General features: G+C 38.9%; 1 protein-coding gene across 3 annotated transcripts in view; it reads left to right on the forward strand.

Moving 5' to 3' along the window:
- The window catches only part of FSIP1 (fibrous sheath interacting protein 1), a 189,952-nt gene that overhangs the window by 39,872 nt on the left and 130,500 nt on the right, over positions 1–19,580 (forward strand). For 2 of the 3 annotated variants that reach the window (XM_032261196.1, XM_032261198.1), the window contains 4 exons: positions 1,902–1,997; positions 3,992–4,116; positions 5,876–5,986; positions 17,040–17,198. In XM_032261196.1, coding sequence (XP_032117087.1) covers positions 1,902–1,997; positions 3,992–4,116; positions 5,876–5,986; positions 17,040–17,198 — 491 coding nt within the window. The remainder of the gene's footprint in view (positions 1–1,901; positions 1,998–3,991; positions 4,117–5,875; positions 5,987–17,039; positions 17,199–19,580) is intronic. The other variant, XM_032261197.1, reaches the window with a different exon arrangement.

A 19,580-nucleotide genomic window follows, 5' to 3' on the forward strand; every position in this document is an offset into this window, starting at 1 on the left:
GACGGTTTTCACTGTATTAGCCAGGATGGTCTTGATCTCCTGACCTTGTGATCCGCCTGTCTCGGCCTCCCGAAGTGCTGGGAGATTACAGGTGTGAGCCACCGCACCTGGCCAGAGTGCCCAGCTTTTGAAACTGTTGTCTTTTAAACTCAAAGCTGATCAATGGCACCTTTGTTCTACGTTGTACCCATTTCTCTCTCAGGCAGTGAATACCACTGGGAGGATGGGCAAAGAGCTGCAGGGTCACAAGAGTAATTTCACATTCTTCTCACCACCTGCGTGACACTGGCATCAGATAGTTGCTGATCACCTGTGAAAGTTTTCACTTTTGTGTATTTTCATATTTTTATGTCTTTACAGGTGTTTTAGTATAAAATTGAGTGAAACTGTTATAAGGAATTATGGGATAGGAAATAAATATATTACCACTTCAAGAATATGATGTGAATGTAACTTAAACTGATAATAAAATGTTGCCAGATTGCTGACTTGCTGAGCCTAATGAATATTGAAGACCCCCTAATAATAGTGGTTGCACCAAAAAAAAATTAAAGTTCAAAAATAATTTTAAACCTTTTTGTTTTCTAAGTAGTTTACCCCTCTCTCCCCAGGCTTACACCACAAATTTGCTAGATTAACTCATCAAAGATTGTACAAAGACTAACAATGTAATGCCAACCCCTTGTCGTAATTCATTATTATGAATTCCAAATTAGGGAGTTGGAATTGATGAATTAGTTTTTACATAGTTTTGTGTTTTGAATTTGGTGACTGTTGAGGGTGAATGTATCTTCTGCCTGCTTCCGTTGTTTGTATCATTTCACAGAGGGTGTTTGAACTTGGTTTCCTTGCTGGGAAAGGTGGTGGATCCTGTAATATCCTCAAGACCTCCCGTGTTTTCTGAGGCAAAACCGTTTCTGTGCCACAACCTGGCAGATTCTCTCATCTTAGGGTATAGAGACACACTTTTAATAACATGTTTATGTTAGCAGCATCTTGCAAATATACAGTGTCTGAATTAGCTAATGGGAGAACATAAAAATAAACTACATTGAAACAAAGAAGTTGAAAAACACACTATCCCATTTTCTTTTTTTTTTTTTTTTTGAGGTGGAGTTTTTCGCTTTTGTTACCCAGGCTGGAGTGCAATGGCGCGATCTCGGCTCACTGCAACCTCCGCCTCCTGGGTTCAGGCAATTCTCCTGGCTCAGCCTCCTGAGTAGCTGGGATTACAGGCACGTGCCACCATGCCCAGCTAATTTTTTGTATTTTTAGTAGAGATGGGGTTTCACCATGTTGACCAGGATGGTCTCAATCTCTTGACCTCATGATCCACCCGCCTGGGCCTCCCAAAGTGCTGGGATTACAGGCTTGAGCCATCGCGCCCGGCCCCCATTTTCTTTATGAAGGTGTCAAAAAATACATCAGAAAAGAAGAAAGGTAACTGCTAAGAGTCTCCCAAGTTATCTCTCGCATTCTTGTATCTTAATGACTAATCACATATTTGAAGTCTCTACCTTGGAGACCTAAAATAAAAAGAAAACTGCAATTATAGTTACTCAGTGTGCATATTCTCTGTTTTATGAATATCAAGATTTGAGTGCATCATCTCTGGAGAGTTAATGTGATATTTTAGTACACTCTTACACATTCATTTTGTGCTTAAGTTCTAGGGAAATGCTGTTTATCTTAGCTTCTATAGTTTGTTTCATTGGCTCTTGTATACAAAGATGTCATTTGTACTTGGAGGTGACATTGACATTGTTTTAAGACATTTGTATGTGTGGAGGGGATTGAAGAACACTGGAGAGAATATTAAATGTTATCTTTTTAAAGCAACTTTGTAGACAATTTCTTATTTATTTTGTGAGCATTGAACAAGTGATTTTTTAAATCAACAGGTCCTTCTCATGAGGATGAAGACAACTTTTTCTCAGTGTTTCATACTCAAATCCCTCCAGAAGAATATGAAAAGCAGATGCAGAAAGTCAGTAAAGGTATGTTTTAATTTGTGTCATTGTACATATTTTCACAAGGGAATACTAGCTGTGTACTGAAATAGTCATAAATGAAATGAGTTCATGTAATTTACTCCAGAGGTAAGTGGAGGCAGATAGGGTTCAGGATGACACAAGGTTGGTCATTGTTGCAGCTTGTTGTTCAGAGTTTGTTATACCATTCTCTCTACTTTTGGATGCTTGAAATTTTGTATGATAATAAAGAGTTAAAAAAAAACAACTGGCTGCAAGTAATTAAAACCTGGCTTAAGCAAAAACAAATCTGTGAAAAAAATTTTGGTGGGAGGCAGCTTACTTTGGTTCCCAAGAGCATACGCTGTGGCTAGACATTCAGAGGTTGGCTCAGTTCTGCAATCCTAGAGAAGAGCCTGCGTGATCCAGCTGGGTCAGGGGCTATTGCTCAACTAACTTGTTCAACCCAGCAAGGTCTGGGGTCACTGTAGGAACATGGCAGCTATATCACTACCAGACTGGAGAGAAGAGGACAGTTCCAGTGAAGACAGTTTTGGCCAGATAACCCAATGTTTTTTCCTTACTATTTATTAGAAGTATATTTTAAAGAAACTCTGTGATAAATGTAAACGTGGCTGCATTCACTTTGTATTTTTTAAATGTATTATTAAGAGTATATGAAACTTCAACTGAATAAACAAACCTCGTATTTGAACTAAAAAGGCTGCATACAACTTGAATTATTATGGAAAGAAGTGTTGCATTTTGTGTCTAAGATGGCCTTGCACCAGAAAAGTAACTCATACTTTAACTATTGGCAGTTGATTTAAAAAATAATTATGTGATTGTTCAAAAATGAAACCCCAGGTATAAAGCATAGATGTATTTGCTTATGAGCTTATATAACTTAAATTTGAATAACTTAAAGCTACTTTTGTTTGAAAAGAATTTAAATCAAGAGATCTTGCTCTTTCCCTCATTCTTTCCAGCTGTTTTCATCAAAAAATTTTTAAATGGTTATATCTGTATTGACTCTTTGATAACTAGCTATAAACACACCAATTGACTAGCTCCCTTAACCCTTTTTATTCAGGTAACCTCCCTTACAAAATTACAAAATTAACAAAATGTACAAAATTAATTTTTATGTAAACTTTGCCTGGATTGAGCTCATGACTGGTGTTTTTTTCTTATTTGAACTTTAATGTGGAAATGCATCCTGTTTTGCAGGGCAAACTGCATGTGCTATTTAAGGAGATGCATGCATATTTAAAATATGCATGCTTCTTCATGCATATTTTCAGAGCTTTAATGAAAGGTTCATATGGTCTTGTTTTAAAATCTTGTAATGTGACACAGAGAAAACAAGATATTTTATAAAGGGAATATGAATCCACAAGTATTATTCTTATTTTGAACACTCAGGGTATGAATATCTCAGACATTCACTCAAGCCTCTTCTGAAAGGTTGAGGAAAGTTGGCAAACTCAGATGGGCTTTAGGGGTTTGTGCAGATGGGAGCCAGGACATGGGACACTAACTCGCAGAGCTTGCTCAAAAGGCAGGTTAAACAAGATGCTCTGTTCAGAAAGGGTAATGGTAAATTAGTAGAAGAGTAGGGATGACCTAGTCTTGAGGGAAATTTTTTATTTTGTATCAAGACTGAAATAAAATATATATTTTAAAGTTTCCCTAACATCAGTGATTTCTTCTTCACATGTCTGTCTTGAAGTTCTATTCATATTTCCCATCATTCTCATGGAGTCAACTGGAAAAAGTTTGATACATGATAATGAATAACACAAGAAGTTTTATGAGAACTTAATTCAAAGTTATTGCAGCACATTTATCTTTTTAAGACTAGATCTCCATTATATATTAGGTTTCTGGATCTGGAATTTAGATGTTAGTTCTTCTGTGTGGGTTTTATTTCTTACATATTTTAATACATGCTTGAAGTGAACTTTTAGCATAATTGACACTTTTAATTATGAAAAAATTTTGAACTTTTTAAATACTAGATTTTACCTGTGATGTGGAAAGAAATGTATCATTGATCAAAGCAGGAAAGAAACCTTTCTCAAATACAGAAAAGATTGAGCTCAGGGGCAAACACAACCAGGATTTTATTAAGAGAAACATTGAGGTATGTACTTAGAAATGTAGAAGCCAGAATTTGGGGCTAAATGAGTTGAAAAAATGGCAGTAGTTTTGTTCAATGTCTTTAAATATTTTTTCAACCATCATAAATGTATGAATTATTGAATTAGTAGATATATTGAATGAAAACTTTTATAAACCAGTACTTCATTATTTCTGTGTTCAATCCATTACATCCTATCCTATCCTATCTCTTTTTCAAAATGCTAGCTGCAACTAGCATTTATTTCACTCTCCAGAAATAGTCTGTTTCCTGCAATTTGCAAAAACATTTATTTAGATAATAGTTTTGGACAATGTTTCTCAGATTTTAAATTGCATATTAGTAAATTTTTTTTTTTTTTAAGTAATGAGACTGATTTTATAGATAATACGTTTAGAACCTTGAATGGAAAATGTGCCTGGCAGAACAGCAGGGCTGTGCTGGAGAAGCCTACTGGTTGCCTGCCTCTTTGCTGAGCCTTCCCACAGCTGGTCACTGGCCTTGATTAGCTTCTGCTTCAAGGACCCATCTTTGGTCTTATAGGCCTTGCAGCCTGACTTGGTTTGTCTTTAAGGCAGACTCAGACTAAACAAGGGTACAAGGATTCCTGGGTTAGACCAGAATGCTCATTAATTAATTTACAACAGGAACTATAGTGAGGAGGACAGAAGCTCTGCTCACCCCTTGAGCAGTGGCACAAGAAAACCACCTGGGCGAGTGGAGAGTATTGACAAGGGAGAGTTGCTTAATTCCTCACACTTGAAGCCTGATCCTTTCCCCACAATTGGCACATCATTTCAGGCAGACTGGATTTGTGGGGCAGCCTGCCGCTGCCGGGACTGGCCTCGGGGACTCTCGATTCTTGTGCTCCGCATTCTTATGATCTTCTTCAGGAAAACTTCTCTGTCTTGATCTGCCATTGTCTTTGCACTGGTCCCTTGTATGTTTATTTACTGTTCAATTTTCAAGAGCAATGGAGCTCCCCCCTTACCTGGGTTCTTGCTGACACAGATAGCAGCTCTGCCGTAGATTTCTCTTTCTCCTTTTTAACAATAGTAACTAAATATTTAAATTCCTCATATGTTAGTCTTGAAATTTAAAAGCAGTTTCATTTAGTGGATAAGTGCCCCAAAGAAATAGCAAGAAGATTTCTTCCAAATGTCTCAGTAAGTATGTTTTTGTATTTATATTGTTTTATCTATAATAGGTTTGAAAACTGCTCATATTATTTTTTTATTTTTTTATTTTTTTGAGTCGGAGTTTCGCTCTTGTTACCCAGGCTGGAGCACAATGGCGCGATCTCGGCTCACCACAACCTCCGCCTCCCGGGTTCGGGCAATTCTCCTGCCTCAGCCTCCCGAGTAGCTGGGATTACAGGCACGCGCCACCATGCCCAGCTAATTTTTTGTATTTTTAGTAGAGACTGGGTTTCACCATGTTGACCAGGATGGTCTCGACCTGTTGACCTCGTGATCCACACGCCTCGGCCTCCCAAAGTGTGCTCATATTATTTTTTAATAAAATGTCTGTTGGAATGGTTAACAGGAGGGCCTGCTTATAGGGATGATATCTTTGGATATTAGAGAATGTAGCTTTACAAACATTTTGACATAAATAAAATTACATAGCAAATGTAAAATGCCTAATCTCACAGATTTTCTCTTTGTGTATCTGTATTGTAGAATTCTCAGGTCCCATTTTTATTTTCCTGAACTATGAATTTCTTTGAGTATATAATGTTTTCTATTAATAAATTCTGTAGTTGGCCAAGGAATCAAGAAACCCAGTGGTTATGATTGACAGAGAGAAGAAAAGGCTGATTGAGCTTTTGAAGGACTTGGATGATAGAGATTCTGGGCTCTCCAGTTCTGAGGTATGTAAACTCTTGATAGTCAGGGAACTCTACACTTCTTAATTTTGATTTTATAAAGCCATATTATTGACCCAGCAGCACAATTTACAGTAATTTTTCAGATTCTGAGACATTATTCTCTGACTTTAAAAAAATCCTGTTTTACTAACACAGGAACAGATAATAACATACTGCATGTTCTCACTGTAAGTGGGAACTAAATGATGAGAACACGGCCGGGCGCAGTGGCTCAAGCCTGTAATCCCAGCACTGTGGGAGGCCGAGGCGGGTGGATCACGAGGTCAAGAGATCGAGACCATCCTGGTCAGCATGGTGAAACCCCGTCTCTACTAAAAATACAAAAAACATTAGCTGGGCATGGTGGCGCGTGCCTGTAATCCCAGCGACTCAGGAGGCTGAGGCAGGAGAATTGCCTGAACCCAGGAGGCGGAGGTTGCGGTGAGCCGAGATCGCGCCATTGCACTCCAGCCTGGGTAACAAGAGTGAAACTCCGTCTCAAAAAAAAAAAAAAAAAAAAAATGATGAGAACACATGGACACGTAGAGGGAAGCAGCACACACTGGGGCCTGTTAGAGAGAAGAGGCTGGGAGGAGGGAGAGGATCAGGAAAAATGACTGATGGGTGCTGGGCTTAATGCCTGTGTGACAGAATCATCTGTACAGCAAACCCCCATGACACAGATTTACCTGTATAACAAACCTGCACATGTACCTCGGAACTTAAAATACAAGTTAAAAAATTTTTTTTCAAATCCTGTTTTGTACCATTATTTTTATCGAAGTTTTCAAATTTATTCTTGGTCAATTCATTACTGACTTTCAAAGGATGATTTTATGTCATGGTAAGTAAGAGTGATTATACACTGGTTATCACAGTAACTTCTGCCTGTGCTGTGATATGATATGAAGGTATTTTTCTGTTTCCTTTTCTTATCATCCCTAAACTGGTTTTATGGTATTTCAGTGTCGTCTTCAGTAATCCTAAAGAGTTCCATTCCGTTCCTGCCCAGTTAACCTTGAGCAGCCAGTTCCCTGGAGAGTCCTGGGGTTAACAGGAGGGCCTGCTCATGGTCAAAGTCTGGGGTTGGGGGAAAGAGACTAAACTGAAAGAGGGGAACAGCATGTAATGGGGGTGGGGTGGGGCGAACGCAGGTATTTATAGGGCCTGGGAAGGTCACCTAAAGAGTGCTGTGGCCCAGTGTTTGCACTTGTTTATATTACTAAACTTGAGGAATATTCTTTGCTTCCGTGAAGAAATACACTCTCCTGTGTTCCTTGAAGCACTTAGCCCTACTGTCTACTCCCCTATGTGTAATAAGGACGTGATGGAGTGAATGCACCTGGCGCCCTGCCCGTATCCCCTTTCCCTGACACCTGTCTGTGCATCCATGCTCCAGCCCTGTGCTAAGGGTGTATAGCTGTTCCCTTACCTGGAGAATTTCCCTGAGCCAAATGGGAATCAGACAGCCCAGGATATCACTCCTTCCCCACCCCAGACCCCTTACCTAAAGGTGGGATTAGCTCTATGGTGCCACGTGTCCTCCAGAGCTTCATCAGGGATTAGACTGAAGCTGGTCTTTGGCTGAGACCACATCCTAGCTTGTCTCTGTGTCCTTGCCCTTGTCTGTTTTCCTCATGTTCCTGCTCCCAAAGGTACCCTCCCAGTGAACTACTTGAACAAGAATCCTTGTCTTAGTTTCCACAGTGAGGGACACAGAGATTCAGAGGGTAGTTTTTTTGGCTATGGGTCCAAAAGCAGTGCATGTGCAAGTGATCCCTGTGGCCAAGAAGGGAGGATGTGCCCGTTCAATGGGCGTTAACACTCAACATCCACTGGTGGCTGCTCCATGGAAATCCCAGACCAGGGCTGCCTGGATCTTCCAGTTTTTTAAGGGAAACTAGAAATTCAGATTTTTTAATGGGAAACATTAAACTTATAAAATGTTCACAACTGCTCCTATTTAAAAAAAGTTCTGCCTGGGCAAACAAAATATCCTACCTTCCACCAAAAATCAAAAACTTATCTGCAGAATATCACAGATAATAATCCTCTAAATAATCCTGCCTGAGATAGTGAGGTCCCAGCGGGGGCTGTGTCTAGGAACAGATGAAGGTGTTGCTATGCCTGGGGCTGATGAAATAGGGGAAAGGGGTGGCGAGGGAAACTGCTAAATGCCCACATAATTCTGAGATATTTTAGCTTTGCTGACTTATGGTACAGTCATGTGCCACATAATGATGTTTTGGTCAACATGCATATACGACAGTGGTCCCATAAGATAATAATGGAGCTGAAAAATTCCTGTCACCTAGTGACACCATAGCTCTATATTTTAGAGTGCGCTCCTTGTACTTATATATAAAAAAGTTAATTGTAAAACAGCTTTAGGCAGGTCCTTCAGGAGGAATTTCAGAAGACAGCATTGTTGTCATAGGAGATGATAGCTCTGTGCTTGTTACTGCTCTTGAAGACCTTCCAGTGGGACAAGATATGGAGTGGATGACAGTGATATTGATGATCCTGACCCTGTGTAGGTCTAGACTAATGTGTGCTTTTGTGTCTTAATTTTTTACAAAATTTTAAATATAGAAAAAGAAAATTTTAGGCCGGGTGCGGTGGCTCACGCCTGTAATCCCAGCACTTTGGGAGGCCGAGGCGGGTGGATCACAAGGTCAAGAGATCGAGACCATCCTGGTCAACATGGTGAAACCCCGTCTCTACTAAAAATACAAAAAATTAGCTGGGCATGGCGGCGCGTGCTTGTAATCCCAGCTACTCAGGAGGCTGAGGCAGGAGAATTGCCTGAACCCAGGAGGCGGAGGTTGCGGTGAGCCGAGATCGCGCCATTGCACTCCAGCCTGGGTAAAAAAAGTGAAACTCCGTCTCAAAAAAAAAAAAAAAAAAAAGAAAAAAAGAAAAAAATTTTAAAATAGGAAAAAGCTTATAAAGAAAAACTATTTTTGTACAGCTGTAAACTATGTTTGTGTTTTAAGCTAAGTGCTATAAGAGAATGAAAAAGTTAAAGAAATGTAAAAGTATAAAAGTTACAGTAAACTAAGATTCATTTCTTATTCAATAAAGAAAAATATTTTAAAATAGATTTAGTGTACCCTAAGTGTAGAGTGTTTATGAAGTCTACGGTAGCAGCCAGTAATGTCCTAGGCGTTCACATTCACTCACCACTTACCTGCCGACTCACCACTTACCTGCCGACTCACCAGAGCAGCCTCCAGCCCTGCAGGCTCCACTCATGGTGAGTGCCCTATACAGGTGTGCCGTTAAAAAAATATTTATATTTTTTGAGATGGAGTTTTGCTCTCGTTGCACAGGCTGGAGCGCAATGGTGTGATCTGGGCTCACTGCAACCTCTGCCTCCCACGTTCAAGCAATTCTCCTGCCTCAGCGTCCCGAGTAGCTAGGATTACAGACATGCTAATTTTGTAGTTTTAGTAGAGACAGGGTTTCACCGTGTTGGCCAGGTTGGTCTCAAACTCCTGACCTCAGGTAATCTGCCTGGCTTGGCTGCCCTAAGTGCTGGGATTACAGGCGTGAGCCACTGCGCCCAGCCTTAAAAAGATTTTTATACCATATTTTTATTGTACCTTTTCTATGTTTTAATATGTTTAGATTCACAAGTACTTCCCATTGTGTTACAGTCATCTACAACACAGTAACTACAAAATACACTGTGCAGGTTTCTAGCCTAGGAGCAATAGGCTTTGCAATGTGGCCTTGGTGTGTGGTACACTCTACCATCGAGGTTTGTATAAGTACATCCTGTGATTTTTATGCAGTGACAGAATTGCCTGATGATACATTTCTTAGAACATATCCCTGTCATTAAGCAACACATAACTATAATTTGTCTACTTTATTAACAAAAGCTCAGATAACCATAAGAATTAAGGGATCTGGGTTTCATTCTGGTTTTGTTATTAATTGTGAAATTGTGTAAACTGCTACCATGGTCTCGCTGGGCATCAAACTATGGCATGCAAGATTTTCTTTATACAGTCTAGGAAGGCTTTCATAATGACTTTTTGTTAATAATACTGCCTTTTGCATATTATTTTTGTTAGTATTTAGGTCTCATCTTTTTATTTTAAGCTCATCTCAATCATTTTAGTTTTAGATCTTTTGTAAGTACTATGTAGCTGGGCTTTGCTGTTGCTTTTGTGTCTTCATCTTTGTTTCTTCATCCTTTATCTTTTGTTATTATCAATATGAGGTTATTTAAGTTACTCATATTCATTATGACCACATACTTTTTGAATTGTTTGCTGACATCAAATTGTACATTTTGTTTATCATATTTGTTTTTTCTTTATCTTCCTTTCCTCTTGTGGTTTGCAAATTTAATATCCTATTTCTGATCTGGTACTGTTAACCTTCAAGTTTTAAAAATACATTAAAATGAATATTTTCTTTTCAACTTCGACAATTAGTTTCTAAAGTTTCATATTTTAACAAGATTGGATCTTTGGTGTACTTTTATTTCCCTGAGTTTCATTTTCTTTCCTCCAGGATATATTGAGATCATCTGGAATTTTAGTTCTAGAATATTATACTTTTATAATCTTTACCTTTAAAAAGGCTATGCTTCTTGTGTGTCAGAAATTTTTCTCAAAAAAATTTAGCCAAAATTTTTAGCCACACCATTAACAGTGAATTTGGACTCAACAAATTATTTGTATAAATCATTCCTTGAGTTATTTTTCTGGAACTTTTTTGAAAAATTTTGCCCAAGAAATGGTGGACTGTGGATAATTTTTGAGTGTGTATTTAAATATTTATTTTTTTCCTCATTTGAATGTTAACTTAGCAGTTAACAAATTTTACATGAAAAATCCTTTTTTTCTTGAAATATGTAGGATTTTCTCCTTATTTTGGAGTTTATGATTTTATCAGATTATATTTATGTGTGTCTTTAAAAACAGTTCCATTCTTGCTTGGTAAGCTCTTTCTATCTGAAGGTTCAAATCTTCCTTCAGCTCAGAAAATTACCCTTTATTATTTCTTCCTTTCCGTCATCTTTTTTTCCTCTTTTTGGGAGACCTATAAATGGGGTATTAGTTGGGAGTGTGATTGGCTGCAAGTAACAGTGGCTTAAACAGTAAAGAGTTTATTTTTTTCTAGTAAGAAGAAATCCAGGAGTAAGCAGCTCATGTCTTTCTGTCCTCCTGTTCTACATTCCTATGTGGATTTTGTCTTTAGATTTGCAAGATTGCTGCTGCATCTGTAGGCAGTGTGTCCATTTTCCAGGCAGACAAAAGAGGGAAGGGGAAAGAGCAAAGAGATGTTCCTCTGAGGATTTGCCTTTTCACTGGGGATGGTATGGTGTCCCCAGGACTTCTACCTGCATCTCACTGGCCAAGCTGTATTGCGTAGCAATTTGTTCAGTATGTTGGGGCAAGTGAGAAGGGGGATTCATGTATATTACTTTCTCTTTTTTTGTAGTAGAGGTAGGCAAGGAAGAAGGGAATGAGAAATGGGGATCTTGTCAGTGAGTAGACAGTGTCTGCCACAGATGGTTATAGGACCTCTTGGACCTCTTTTCCAGGTCTTACAACATTTTCTCATAATGTTAATCTTTTTTGTCATTTTGCACATAGGAGCTCATTATACAGGTTTCCAAGTTGGGTTTCAACCATGTCTATTCTGCTGCTTAGCCATGCAACTCTATTTTGAGATTTTTAAAGGCAAGTATTGTTTTTAGGCTGGGCGTGGTGGCTCATGCCTGTAATCCCAGCACTTTGGGAGGCTGAGGTGGGAGGATCACTTGAGGCTAGGAGTTTGAACCAGCCTGGCCAATATGGCAAAACCCTGTCTCTACTGAAAATATAAAAATTGGCCAGGTATGGTGGCACACACCTGTAATCCCAGCTACTTGGGAGGCTGAGGCAGGAGAATCGCTTGAACCTGAGAGGTAGAGATTGCAGTGAGCCAAGATTGTGCCACTGCACTCCAGCCTGGGCAACAGAGCAAGACTCCATCTCAAAAAAAAAAAAAAAGAAAAAGAAGACAATTATTATTGACTATTATTGTTTTTTACACCAGTATTTACTGAGAGCTCTTTCTGCAAGTCCCCTTATCTAATGTGGGCTGTCAACATACAGAAATTCTATAGAGGCAGATGCATGGTAACACATGTTAAAATAGAAATTCAGAGGAAAAAGCGGTGTAGCAGGAAAAGTTTAGGAAAACTTTGAAGAAGGAACCTATTTACTATATTCTCAAATCCTACCAAACTTCTTTCTGTTCCTCAAATTCTCCATGTTCTTTTAAATGTCTGTTTTCAGATATGCCCTTTCCTTTATGAACTGCCCACAGCCTCATCTTTGACAAATAAATGCACAATTTAAAGAAGATGACTAAAATGATAATTATGTTTTAATTCCCCTGAACTCTTGTTCTCTGGTTGTTCTTTTTAGTGGCATGCTTAATTTTTTTTTTTTTTTTTTGGAGACAAAGTTTTACTCTTGTTGCCCAGGCTGGAGTACAGTGGCACCATCTCGGCTCACTGCAATCTCTGCCTCCTAGGTTCAAGTGATTCTGCTGCCTCAGGCTCCCAAGTAGGTGAGATTACAGGCACCTGCCATACACCTGGTTAATTTTTGTATTTTTAGTCGAGATGGGGTTTCACCATGTTGGCCAGGTTGGTCTTGAACTCCTGACCTCAGGTGATCCACTTATATTGGCCTCCCAAAGTGCTGGGATTACAGGCAAGAGCCACTGCGCCTGGCTGGCATGCTTAATTTTATGGATTAATCTCAAGAGAAATAAATCTTCTCTTGAATCTTTCTAGGACAGGGGACTGGTACTGGTTGGGTCCATGGCCTGTAGGAATTGGGCCACACAGCAGGAGGGAATGAGAGGTGGGCTAGTGAGCATTACTACCTGAGCTATGCCTCCTGTTACATCAGCCGCAACATTAGATTCTTATAGGAGCATGAACCCTATTGTGAACTGTGCATGGGAAGGATCTAGGTTGCCTGCTCCTTTTGAGAACCTAATGCCTGATGATCTGGGGTGGAGCAGTTTCATATCGAAACTGTCCTTTCTAACCCCGATCCCCTCAGTCCGTGGAATAATCGTCTTCCATGATACCTGTCCCTGGTGCCACAAGTGTTGGGGACTGCTGCTCTGAGATACTTAGAATTTAAAAAATATTTCCATCTGTGTTGGGAACTCACACTTGCAATGAATGGCACCCCCTAAGCTAAGTGTTTGTATTACCACACGCACCAGTGAAATGGGTTTGCATCAGATCTCAGGTCACTCACATCTAATAGTACTGAGTGGGGGAGTCTGGTGGTGGATGTTTAGTTACCTGCCTGAACCCTAGCTATAAAAGATGCTAGTGAAGAGCATTTTCTGGTTTCTGTTTTAGGAAGGTAAGATTCCTAAAAGCTGGAAGTTCCTCATATATAGCAAGGGTGTATAGAGGTGCTAGACAGATAGAAAAAAAGGAGACCATTTACTGCCTCTTACATATAATTTATTTCTGCAATTGTATAGTGCTGAAACATTTACATTTCTGTTGAATTTAATCTGGCATGCTCTTTTAACTTCAGTGTCATTTGAAAATAATCCCATTCAGACAGGAATTTAAAATTAGCCACTATTTCATCATCGATTTCATAGTTTTACTGTTTCGTGATTCTTTATTATTTCTCATTTAGATTGTATGGTGTTGACATCACTTTTATTTAGGAAAAATTACAGTGTTTGTGAGTAATTAGGTAATATATTTAAAAAATTATGCATAACTTTTATATACAGGGCTTTGGTGTACAGATTATTTCATCACCCTGGTAATACAAATAGTACCCAATAGGTAGTTTTTCAATCTTCTCCCTCCTGCCACCCTCTGCCCTCAAGTAGGCCCCAGTAACTGTTGTTCCTTTCTTTGTGTCCATGTGTACTCAATGTTTAGCTCCCCACTTATAAATGAGAACATGCAGTATTTGGGTTTTGGTTCCTGTGTTATTTTGTTTAGGATTATGGCCTTCAGTTGCATCTATGTTGCTGCAAAGGACATGATCTCATTCTTTTTTATGGCCACATAGTATTCCGTGGTGTGTGTGTCCCACATTTTCTTTATCTAGCTTTATGATTTTGCTATTTTGAATAGTGCTGCAATGAACATATGCATCCATGTGTCTTTTTTTTTTTTTTTTTGAGACAGGGTCTCACTCTGTCACCCAGGCTGGAGTGCAATAATGTCATCATGGCTCACTGCAGCCTTGACTTCCTAGGCTCAAGTGATCCTCCCACCTCAGCCTCCTGAGTAGCTGGGACTACAGGTGCATATCACCACATCTGGCTAAGTTTTAAAAATTTTTTGTAAAGATAACGTTTTGCCATGTTGCTCAGGCTGGTCTTGGATCTCCTGGGCTGAAGCCATATACCTGCCTTGGTCTCCCAAAGTGCTGGGATTACTGGCATGAGCCACTGCCCCTGGCCTGCATGCATGTGTCTTTATGGTAGAATGATTTATATTCCTTTGGGTATGTACTCATGAATGGAATTGCTGGGTTGAATAATACTTCTGTTTAAAGTTCTTTGAAAAATTGCCACACTGCTTTCCACAATGGTTGAACTAATTTACATTCCTACCAATAGTGTATAGGTGTTTTTCTCTGCAGCTTTGCTAGTATCTGTTTTTTTTTTGACTTTTTAGTAATGGCCTTTCTGACTGGTGTGAGATGGTATCTTATTGTGCTTTTGATTTGCATTTTTCACATGTTAAGTAATGTTGAACATTTTTTTCATATGCTTTTTGGCCACATGTATGTCTTCTTTAGAAAAGCATCTGTGTCTTTTGCCTGCTTTTTAATGGGGTTGTTTGTTCTTTGCTTGTTAATTTGTTTAAGTTCCTTATAGATTCTGAATATTAGACATTTGTTGAATGCATAGTTTGCGAATATTTTTCCCATTCTTTAGATTGTGTTTACCCTATTGATAGTTTCTTTTGCTGTGCAGAAGGTCTTTAATTAGGTTCTATTTGTCAATTTTTGTTTTTGTTGCAATTGCTTTTGGCATCTTCATCATGAAATCCTTGACAGGGATTATGTCCAGAATGGCTTTTCCTAGGTTATCTTCCGAGGGATTTATAGGTTTAGGTTTTACTTGATTTTTTTATATGGTGTAAGGAAGAGGCCTGGTTTCAATCTTATGCATATGGCTAGCCAGTTATGCCAGCACCATTTACTGAACAGGCACTCTTTTTCCCCATTGTTTGTTTTTGTCAGCTTTGTTGAAGATCAGATGGTTGTAGGTGTGTGGCTTTATTTCTGGGCTCGCTCTTCTGTTCCATTGGTCTATATATCTGTTTTTGTACTAGTACCATGCTGTTTTGGTAACTGTAGCCTTGTAATGTAGTTTGAAGTCAGGTAGCGTGATGCCTCCAGATTTGTTCTTTTTGCTTAGGATTGGCTTGGCTATTTAGGCTTTTTTTTTGTTTCATATGAATTTTAAAGTAGATTTTTCTAATTTTGTAAAAAATGTCATTGGTAGTTTGATAGGGATAGCACTTGAATCTGTAAGTTGCTTTGGGAAGTATAGCCATTTTAGCAACATTGATTCTTACTATCCATGAGCATGGAATGTTTTTCCATTTGTTTGTGTCATCTCTGGTTTCTTTGAGCAGTGTTTTGTAATTTTCATTGTAGAGGTCTTTCACCTCCCTGGTTAGCTGTATTCCTAGGTATTTTGTTTTTTTAATGGCTATTGTGAATGGAATTGCATTCTTGATTTGGTTCTCAGCTTGGATGTTGTTGGTGTACAGACATGTTATTGATTTTTGTAAATTAATTTTGTATCCTGAAACTTTGCTGAAGTTTCTTGTTAAATTTAAGAGCTTTTGGTCAGAGACTGTGGGGTTTTTAGGTATAGAATCATGTCGTCTGCAAACAGAGATAGTTGAACCACTTCTCCTTCTGTTTGAATGCCTTTTATTTATTTATTTTTTCCTCTTTCTGGATTACTCTGACTAGGACTTCCAGTACTATGTTGAATAGGAGTGATGAGAATGAGCCTCATTGTCTTGAGGAACTTGTTCTATATCTTTGATCTTTACATCTCCCTTTACTCTTTCATAAAATTATCTCCAGGTTCTGTAAATTATACTTCCTATGTATTTCTGGATTCTGTTCCATATTCCCAGAAAACATTCCTTAGTTCAGTCATTCATTACTTTTGTTCTAGATTGTAGCTATTGCTTCTTAACAACTCCTGGGCTGAAGCCATACACTTGCCTTTCTACCTCCGCTCTTCCTCTCCGTAGTTCCAGTTTTAAAATACAGACCTGATTATGGTGTTTCTTTGATTAAGGTCCTATTTTCTCCAGCCCCTTCCTGCCCACAGAGGCAGGAAGGTTAGTTGATCCTCTGTGGTTCCCATGGTGCCCAGGGCTTACCAGCTCTCTTCACACCTTAAAATTGTTGCTGCCAAGAGAGAACTCCTTGAGGGCAGAACCATGTGATATTCGTATTGAATCACCAGTGCCTAACATCATACATATGTACAGTAGGCATTCAGTATGAGATTTTTGAATGAATGTAATATATAGGTTTTATAAGGTAATATGGAACAAATATTAGTTGAATGAAAGATGATCAATTAAGTTTGTGAAACCCAAGCAACTGATTTTATAGATGCCATGTTACTTTTAAGGGACAAAGTTTGAAACTACCATGTCCCATTATAGGGTAAACCTGATTTCTTTCTACTTAACACGTCACAAAACAGTTTTTCAATGTAGATAAATAAGAATGTTATGAGAACCAGACTGTGAAACTAAGAGATTTGTTCCACAGGGGGAAAAATCCCCTTAAAATGTTAGAAGATACTTTATACAGGTTGGCAGATAAAACCAGGAACTATTTCATATTATTCTTTTACCAATGTTAACTCTCTCTCTCTCTCTCTCTCTCGTGTGTGTGTGTGTGTGTGTGTGTGTGTGTATAGTCCTGGGTACTGTTATAGCCATCTGAATATTTTGGCAAAAATATAGCCAGGGAATGACCTGGTGACCCTTGTTTCCTCTTAGGGTGATCAGTCTGGCTGGGTGGTCCCGGGAGAAGGATATGCGCTTGCAGTCAGCCAGCATCAACAACTTGCTGAAATTGATATCAAACTCCAAGAACTCTCTGCAGCCTCCCCAGTGATTTCCAGCTTTTCTCCAAGACTTGAACATCAGAATAATCAGGTATTTGAAGAATCCACAGACTGTTCAAGTTAATGTGTGCTAAAGCTAGTTCACATAATTTTACAATCTGCTTGTTAACCAGTTGCTTTTTCCAGTGATCATTGTTTCATAACCGTGTGTATTTTCCTTTGGTTACTTCCACTTTCTCCTCATTTTTCTTTCATATGGTAATTTTCTAGGATGGAGTCACTGAGGAAGTTTTTATTCTAATATTATTATATCTGTATGATTGGAGCTAATTCTCCATCATGATCAAGAGAGAGTGGAGGGAAGAAAGCTAATATGGCACTCATGAGTCCTTTGAGAGCCTTATTTTACTTTATCCCTCTGCCACTAGGTATTAGCAGTGGCAGCCATTGTCCTTTACTTTGCCACATTGTTTTAGCTCCTTTAATTTAACATCGAGCAGTGAAGCTCATTATGTTGACTTCTCTCCTATAAGAGTTTTGAAATGAATGTGCTTCTTCTCTCAGTAGTTCCCTCAAATATTCTTTTACAAAGCAGGTGTGGTGGCTTACGCCTGTAATCCCAGCACTTTGGGAGGTAAAGGTGGGTGGATCACTTCAGGTCAGGAGTTTGAGACCAGCCTGGCCAACATGGTGAAACCTCGTCTGTATTAAAAACACAAAAATTTGCTGGGTATGGTGGTGCTTACCTGTAACCCCAGTTATTCGGAAGGCTGAGGCAGAAGAATTGCTTGGACCTGGGAGGCGGAGGTTGCAGTTAGCCGAGATTGTCCCACTACACTCTAGCCTGGGCAACACAGCGAGACTTCCTCTCAAAAAAAAAAAAAAAAAAAAAAAAAAAAGGCATATCAGAATATCAGCTTTAGAAAAGTAAATTTCTCTCCCATCCCTACATTTTAGTACTTCTTGGAATCTGATTTGGGTTTGGGTGGTAGACTAAAGAGAAAATATCTGATTGTGTAAGAGATTAATAACCCTGTACTCTAGCAGCTTTGTGAAAGTTTCACCAAATCATTTTCTGTACTATTATAGATGGCTGTCATCTTCTTGGACCATCCAAAGATTTAAGTATCAGTAGCCTATAGGTAATCCTTCTGTTTTATAGTAAGCCCTTCCTCTAAGCTATCAGTTGAGCGTTAGGGATCCAGCTTCATGCCAATTGAAGCAAATTCAGGGGAAAGGAACAGTATGAAGTTGTTCCAAGGTGACAGTTTGGTGACTGGTTATATTTCTAATGGACAGGCACAGCTGCTCCTGACCCGTTAGATAGCAGTAATGGTGCGTTTGTTCCCACTATTGATTTGAAATTCTGCAGTGGGATTAAAATTTTTGGAAAGCAGAGATAATTAGAATCTTTGTCCTCACTCAAATGTATCCCAGGACTTTGTTTTTTATTTTATTTTTTTATTTTTGAGACGGAGTCTCATTCTGTTGCCAGGCTGGAGTGTGACCTCGGCTCAGCTCACTTCAACCTGTGCCTCCCGGGTTCAAGTGATTCTCCTGCCTCAGCCTCCTGAGGAGCTGGGACTACAGGCGCGTGCCACCACGCCCCGCTAATTTTTGTATTTTTAGTAGAGATGGGGTTTCACAATGTTGGTCAGGATGGTCTCTATATCCTGACCTCATGGTCTGCCTGCCTTGGCCTCCCAGAATGCTGGGATTACAGGTGTGAGCCATCATGCCCGGCTGTATCCCAGGACTTAGACATGAGTTAGGCTAGTTTATGTTACTGAATTCTGTTTTTCAAAAAGGAGGAACCCTAGATGAGATAATAAAATGTTTCAGAGATACTCTTTGTTCTTTTCGTGTTTCAGTTGATTTTTTTTGTTGTTAGATTTCAAGGGTAGCTGAAATATCAGAGATGAACTATGATCTTAAATAATAGAAAATGTCCTTTTTGTGGCTGTCAAATGAAGTGAGGCCTGTGAAGTCCAAGACACTGATATAGCCATCCAAAAGGTATATTTTTGGCAAAAATATACCATGAGAATGACCTGGTGACCTTTGTTTCCTCCCCTTCTTGAAAGAGACAGATAATTCAGAGATTTGTTTGTCCCTTAGGACTTCAAATAAAAAGCGTGAATATGGTCAGAGTTTCTCATTATCAAGTCAATCACATTTTCAGAGTTCACATTTATAGTTCAGATAAGATTTTTAAAAAATAATGAAAAGAAAAGCCAGTACCTTACATTTCTGGTACATACTGAGATTATGTGTTTTTATGTGAAACAACATATATTTGGAAAGAAAAGAGAAAACAACATTTTGGGACTCCCATTGGATGCAGAAACAAAAATATAATGTAGTTGTTAAAAAGAAATTTTATGCTTCTTGCATGCAAAAAAAAGAATATCTTTTGAGCTTTTGTTCAATTTCCCTTTGGCATTTCTTCATTTCTAACTAAAACCAGCACTGC

The sequence above is a fragment of the Sapajus apella genome, unplaced genomic scaffold (genome assembly GCF_009761245.1).
Source record: "Sapajus apella isolate SASKATOON/1434 unplaced genomic scaffold, GSC_monkey_1.0 scaffold122, whole genome shotgun sequence".
Classification (NCBI taxonomy): Eukaryota; Metazoa; Chordata; class Mammalia; order Primates; family Cebidae; genus Sapajus; species Sapajus apella.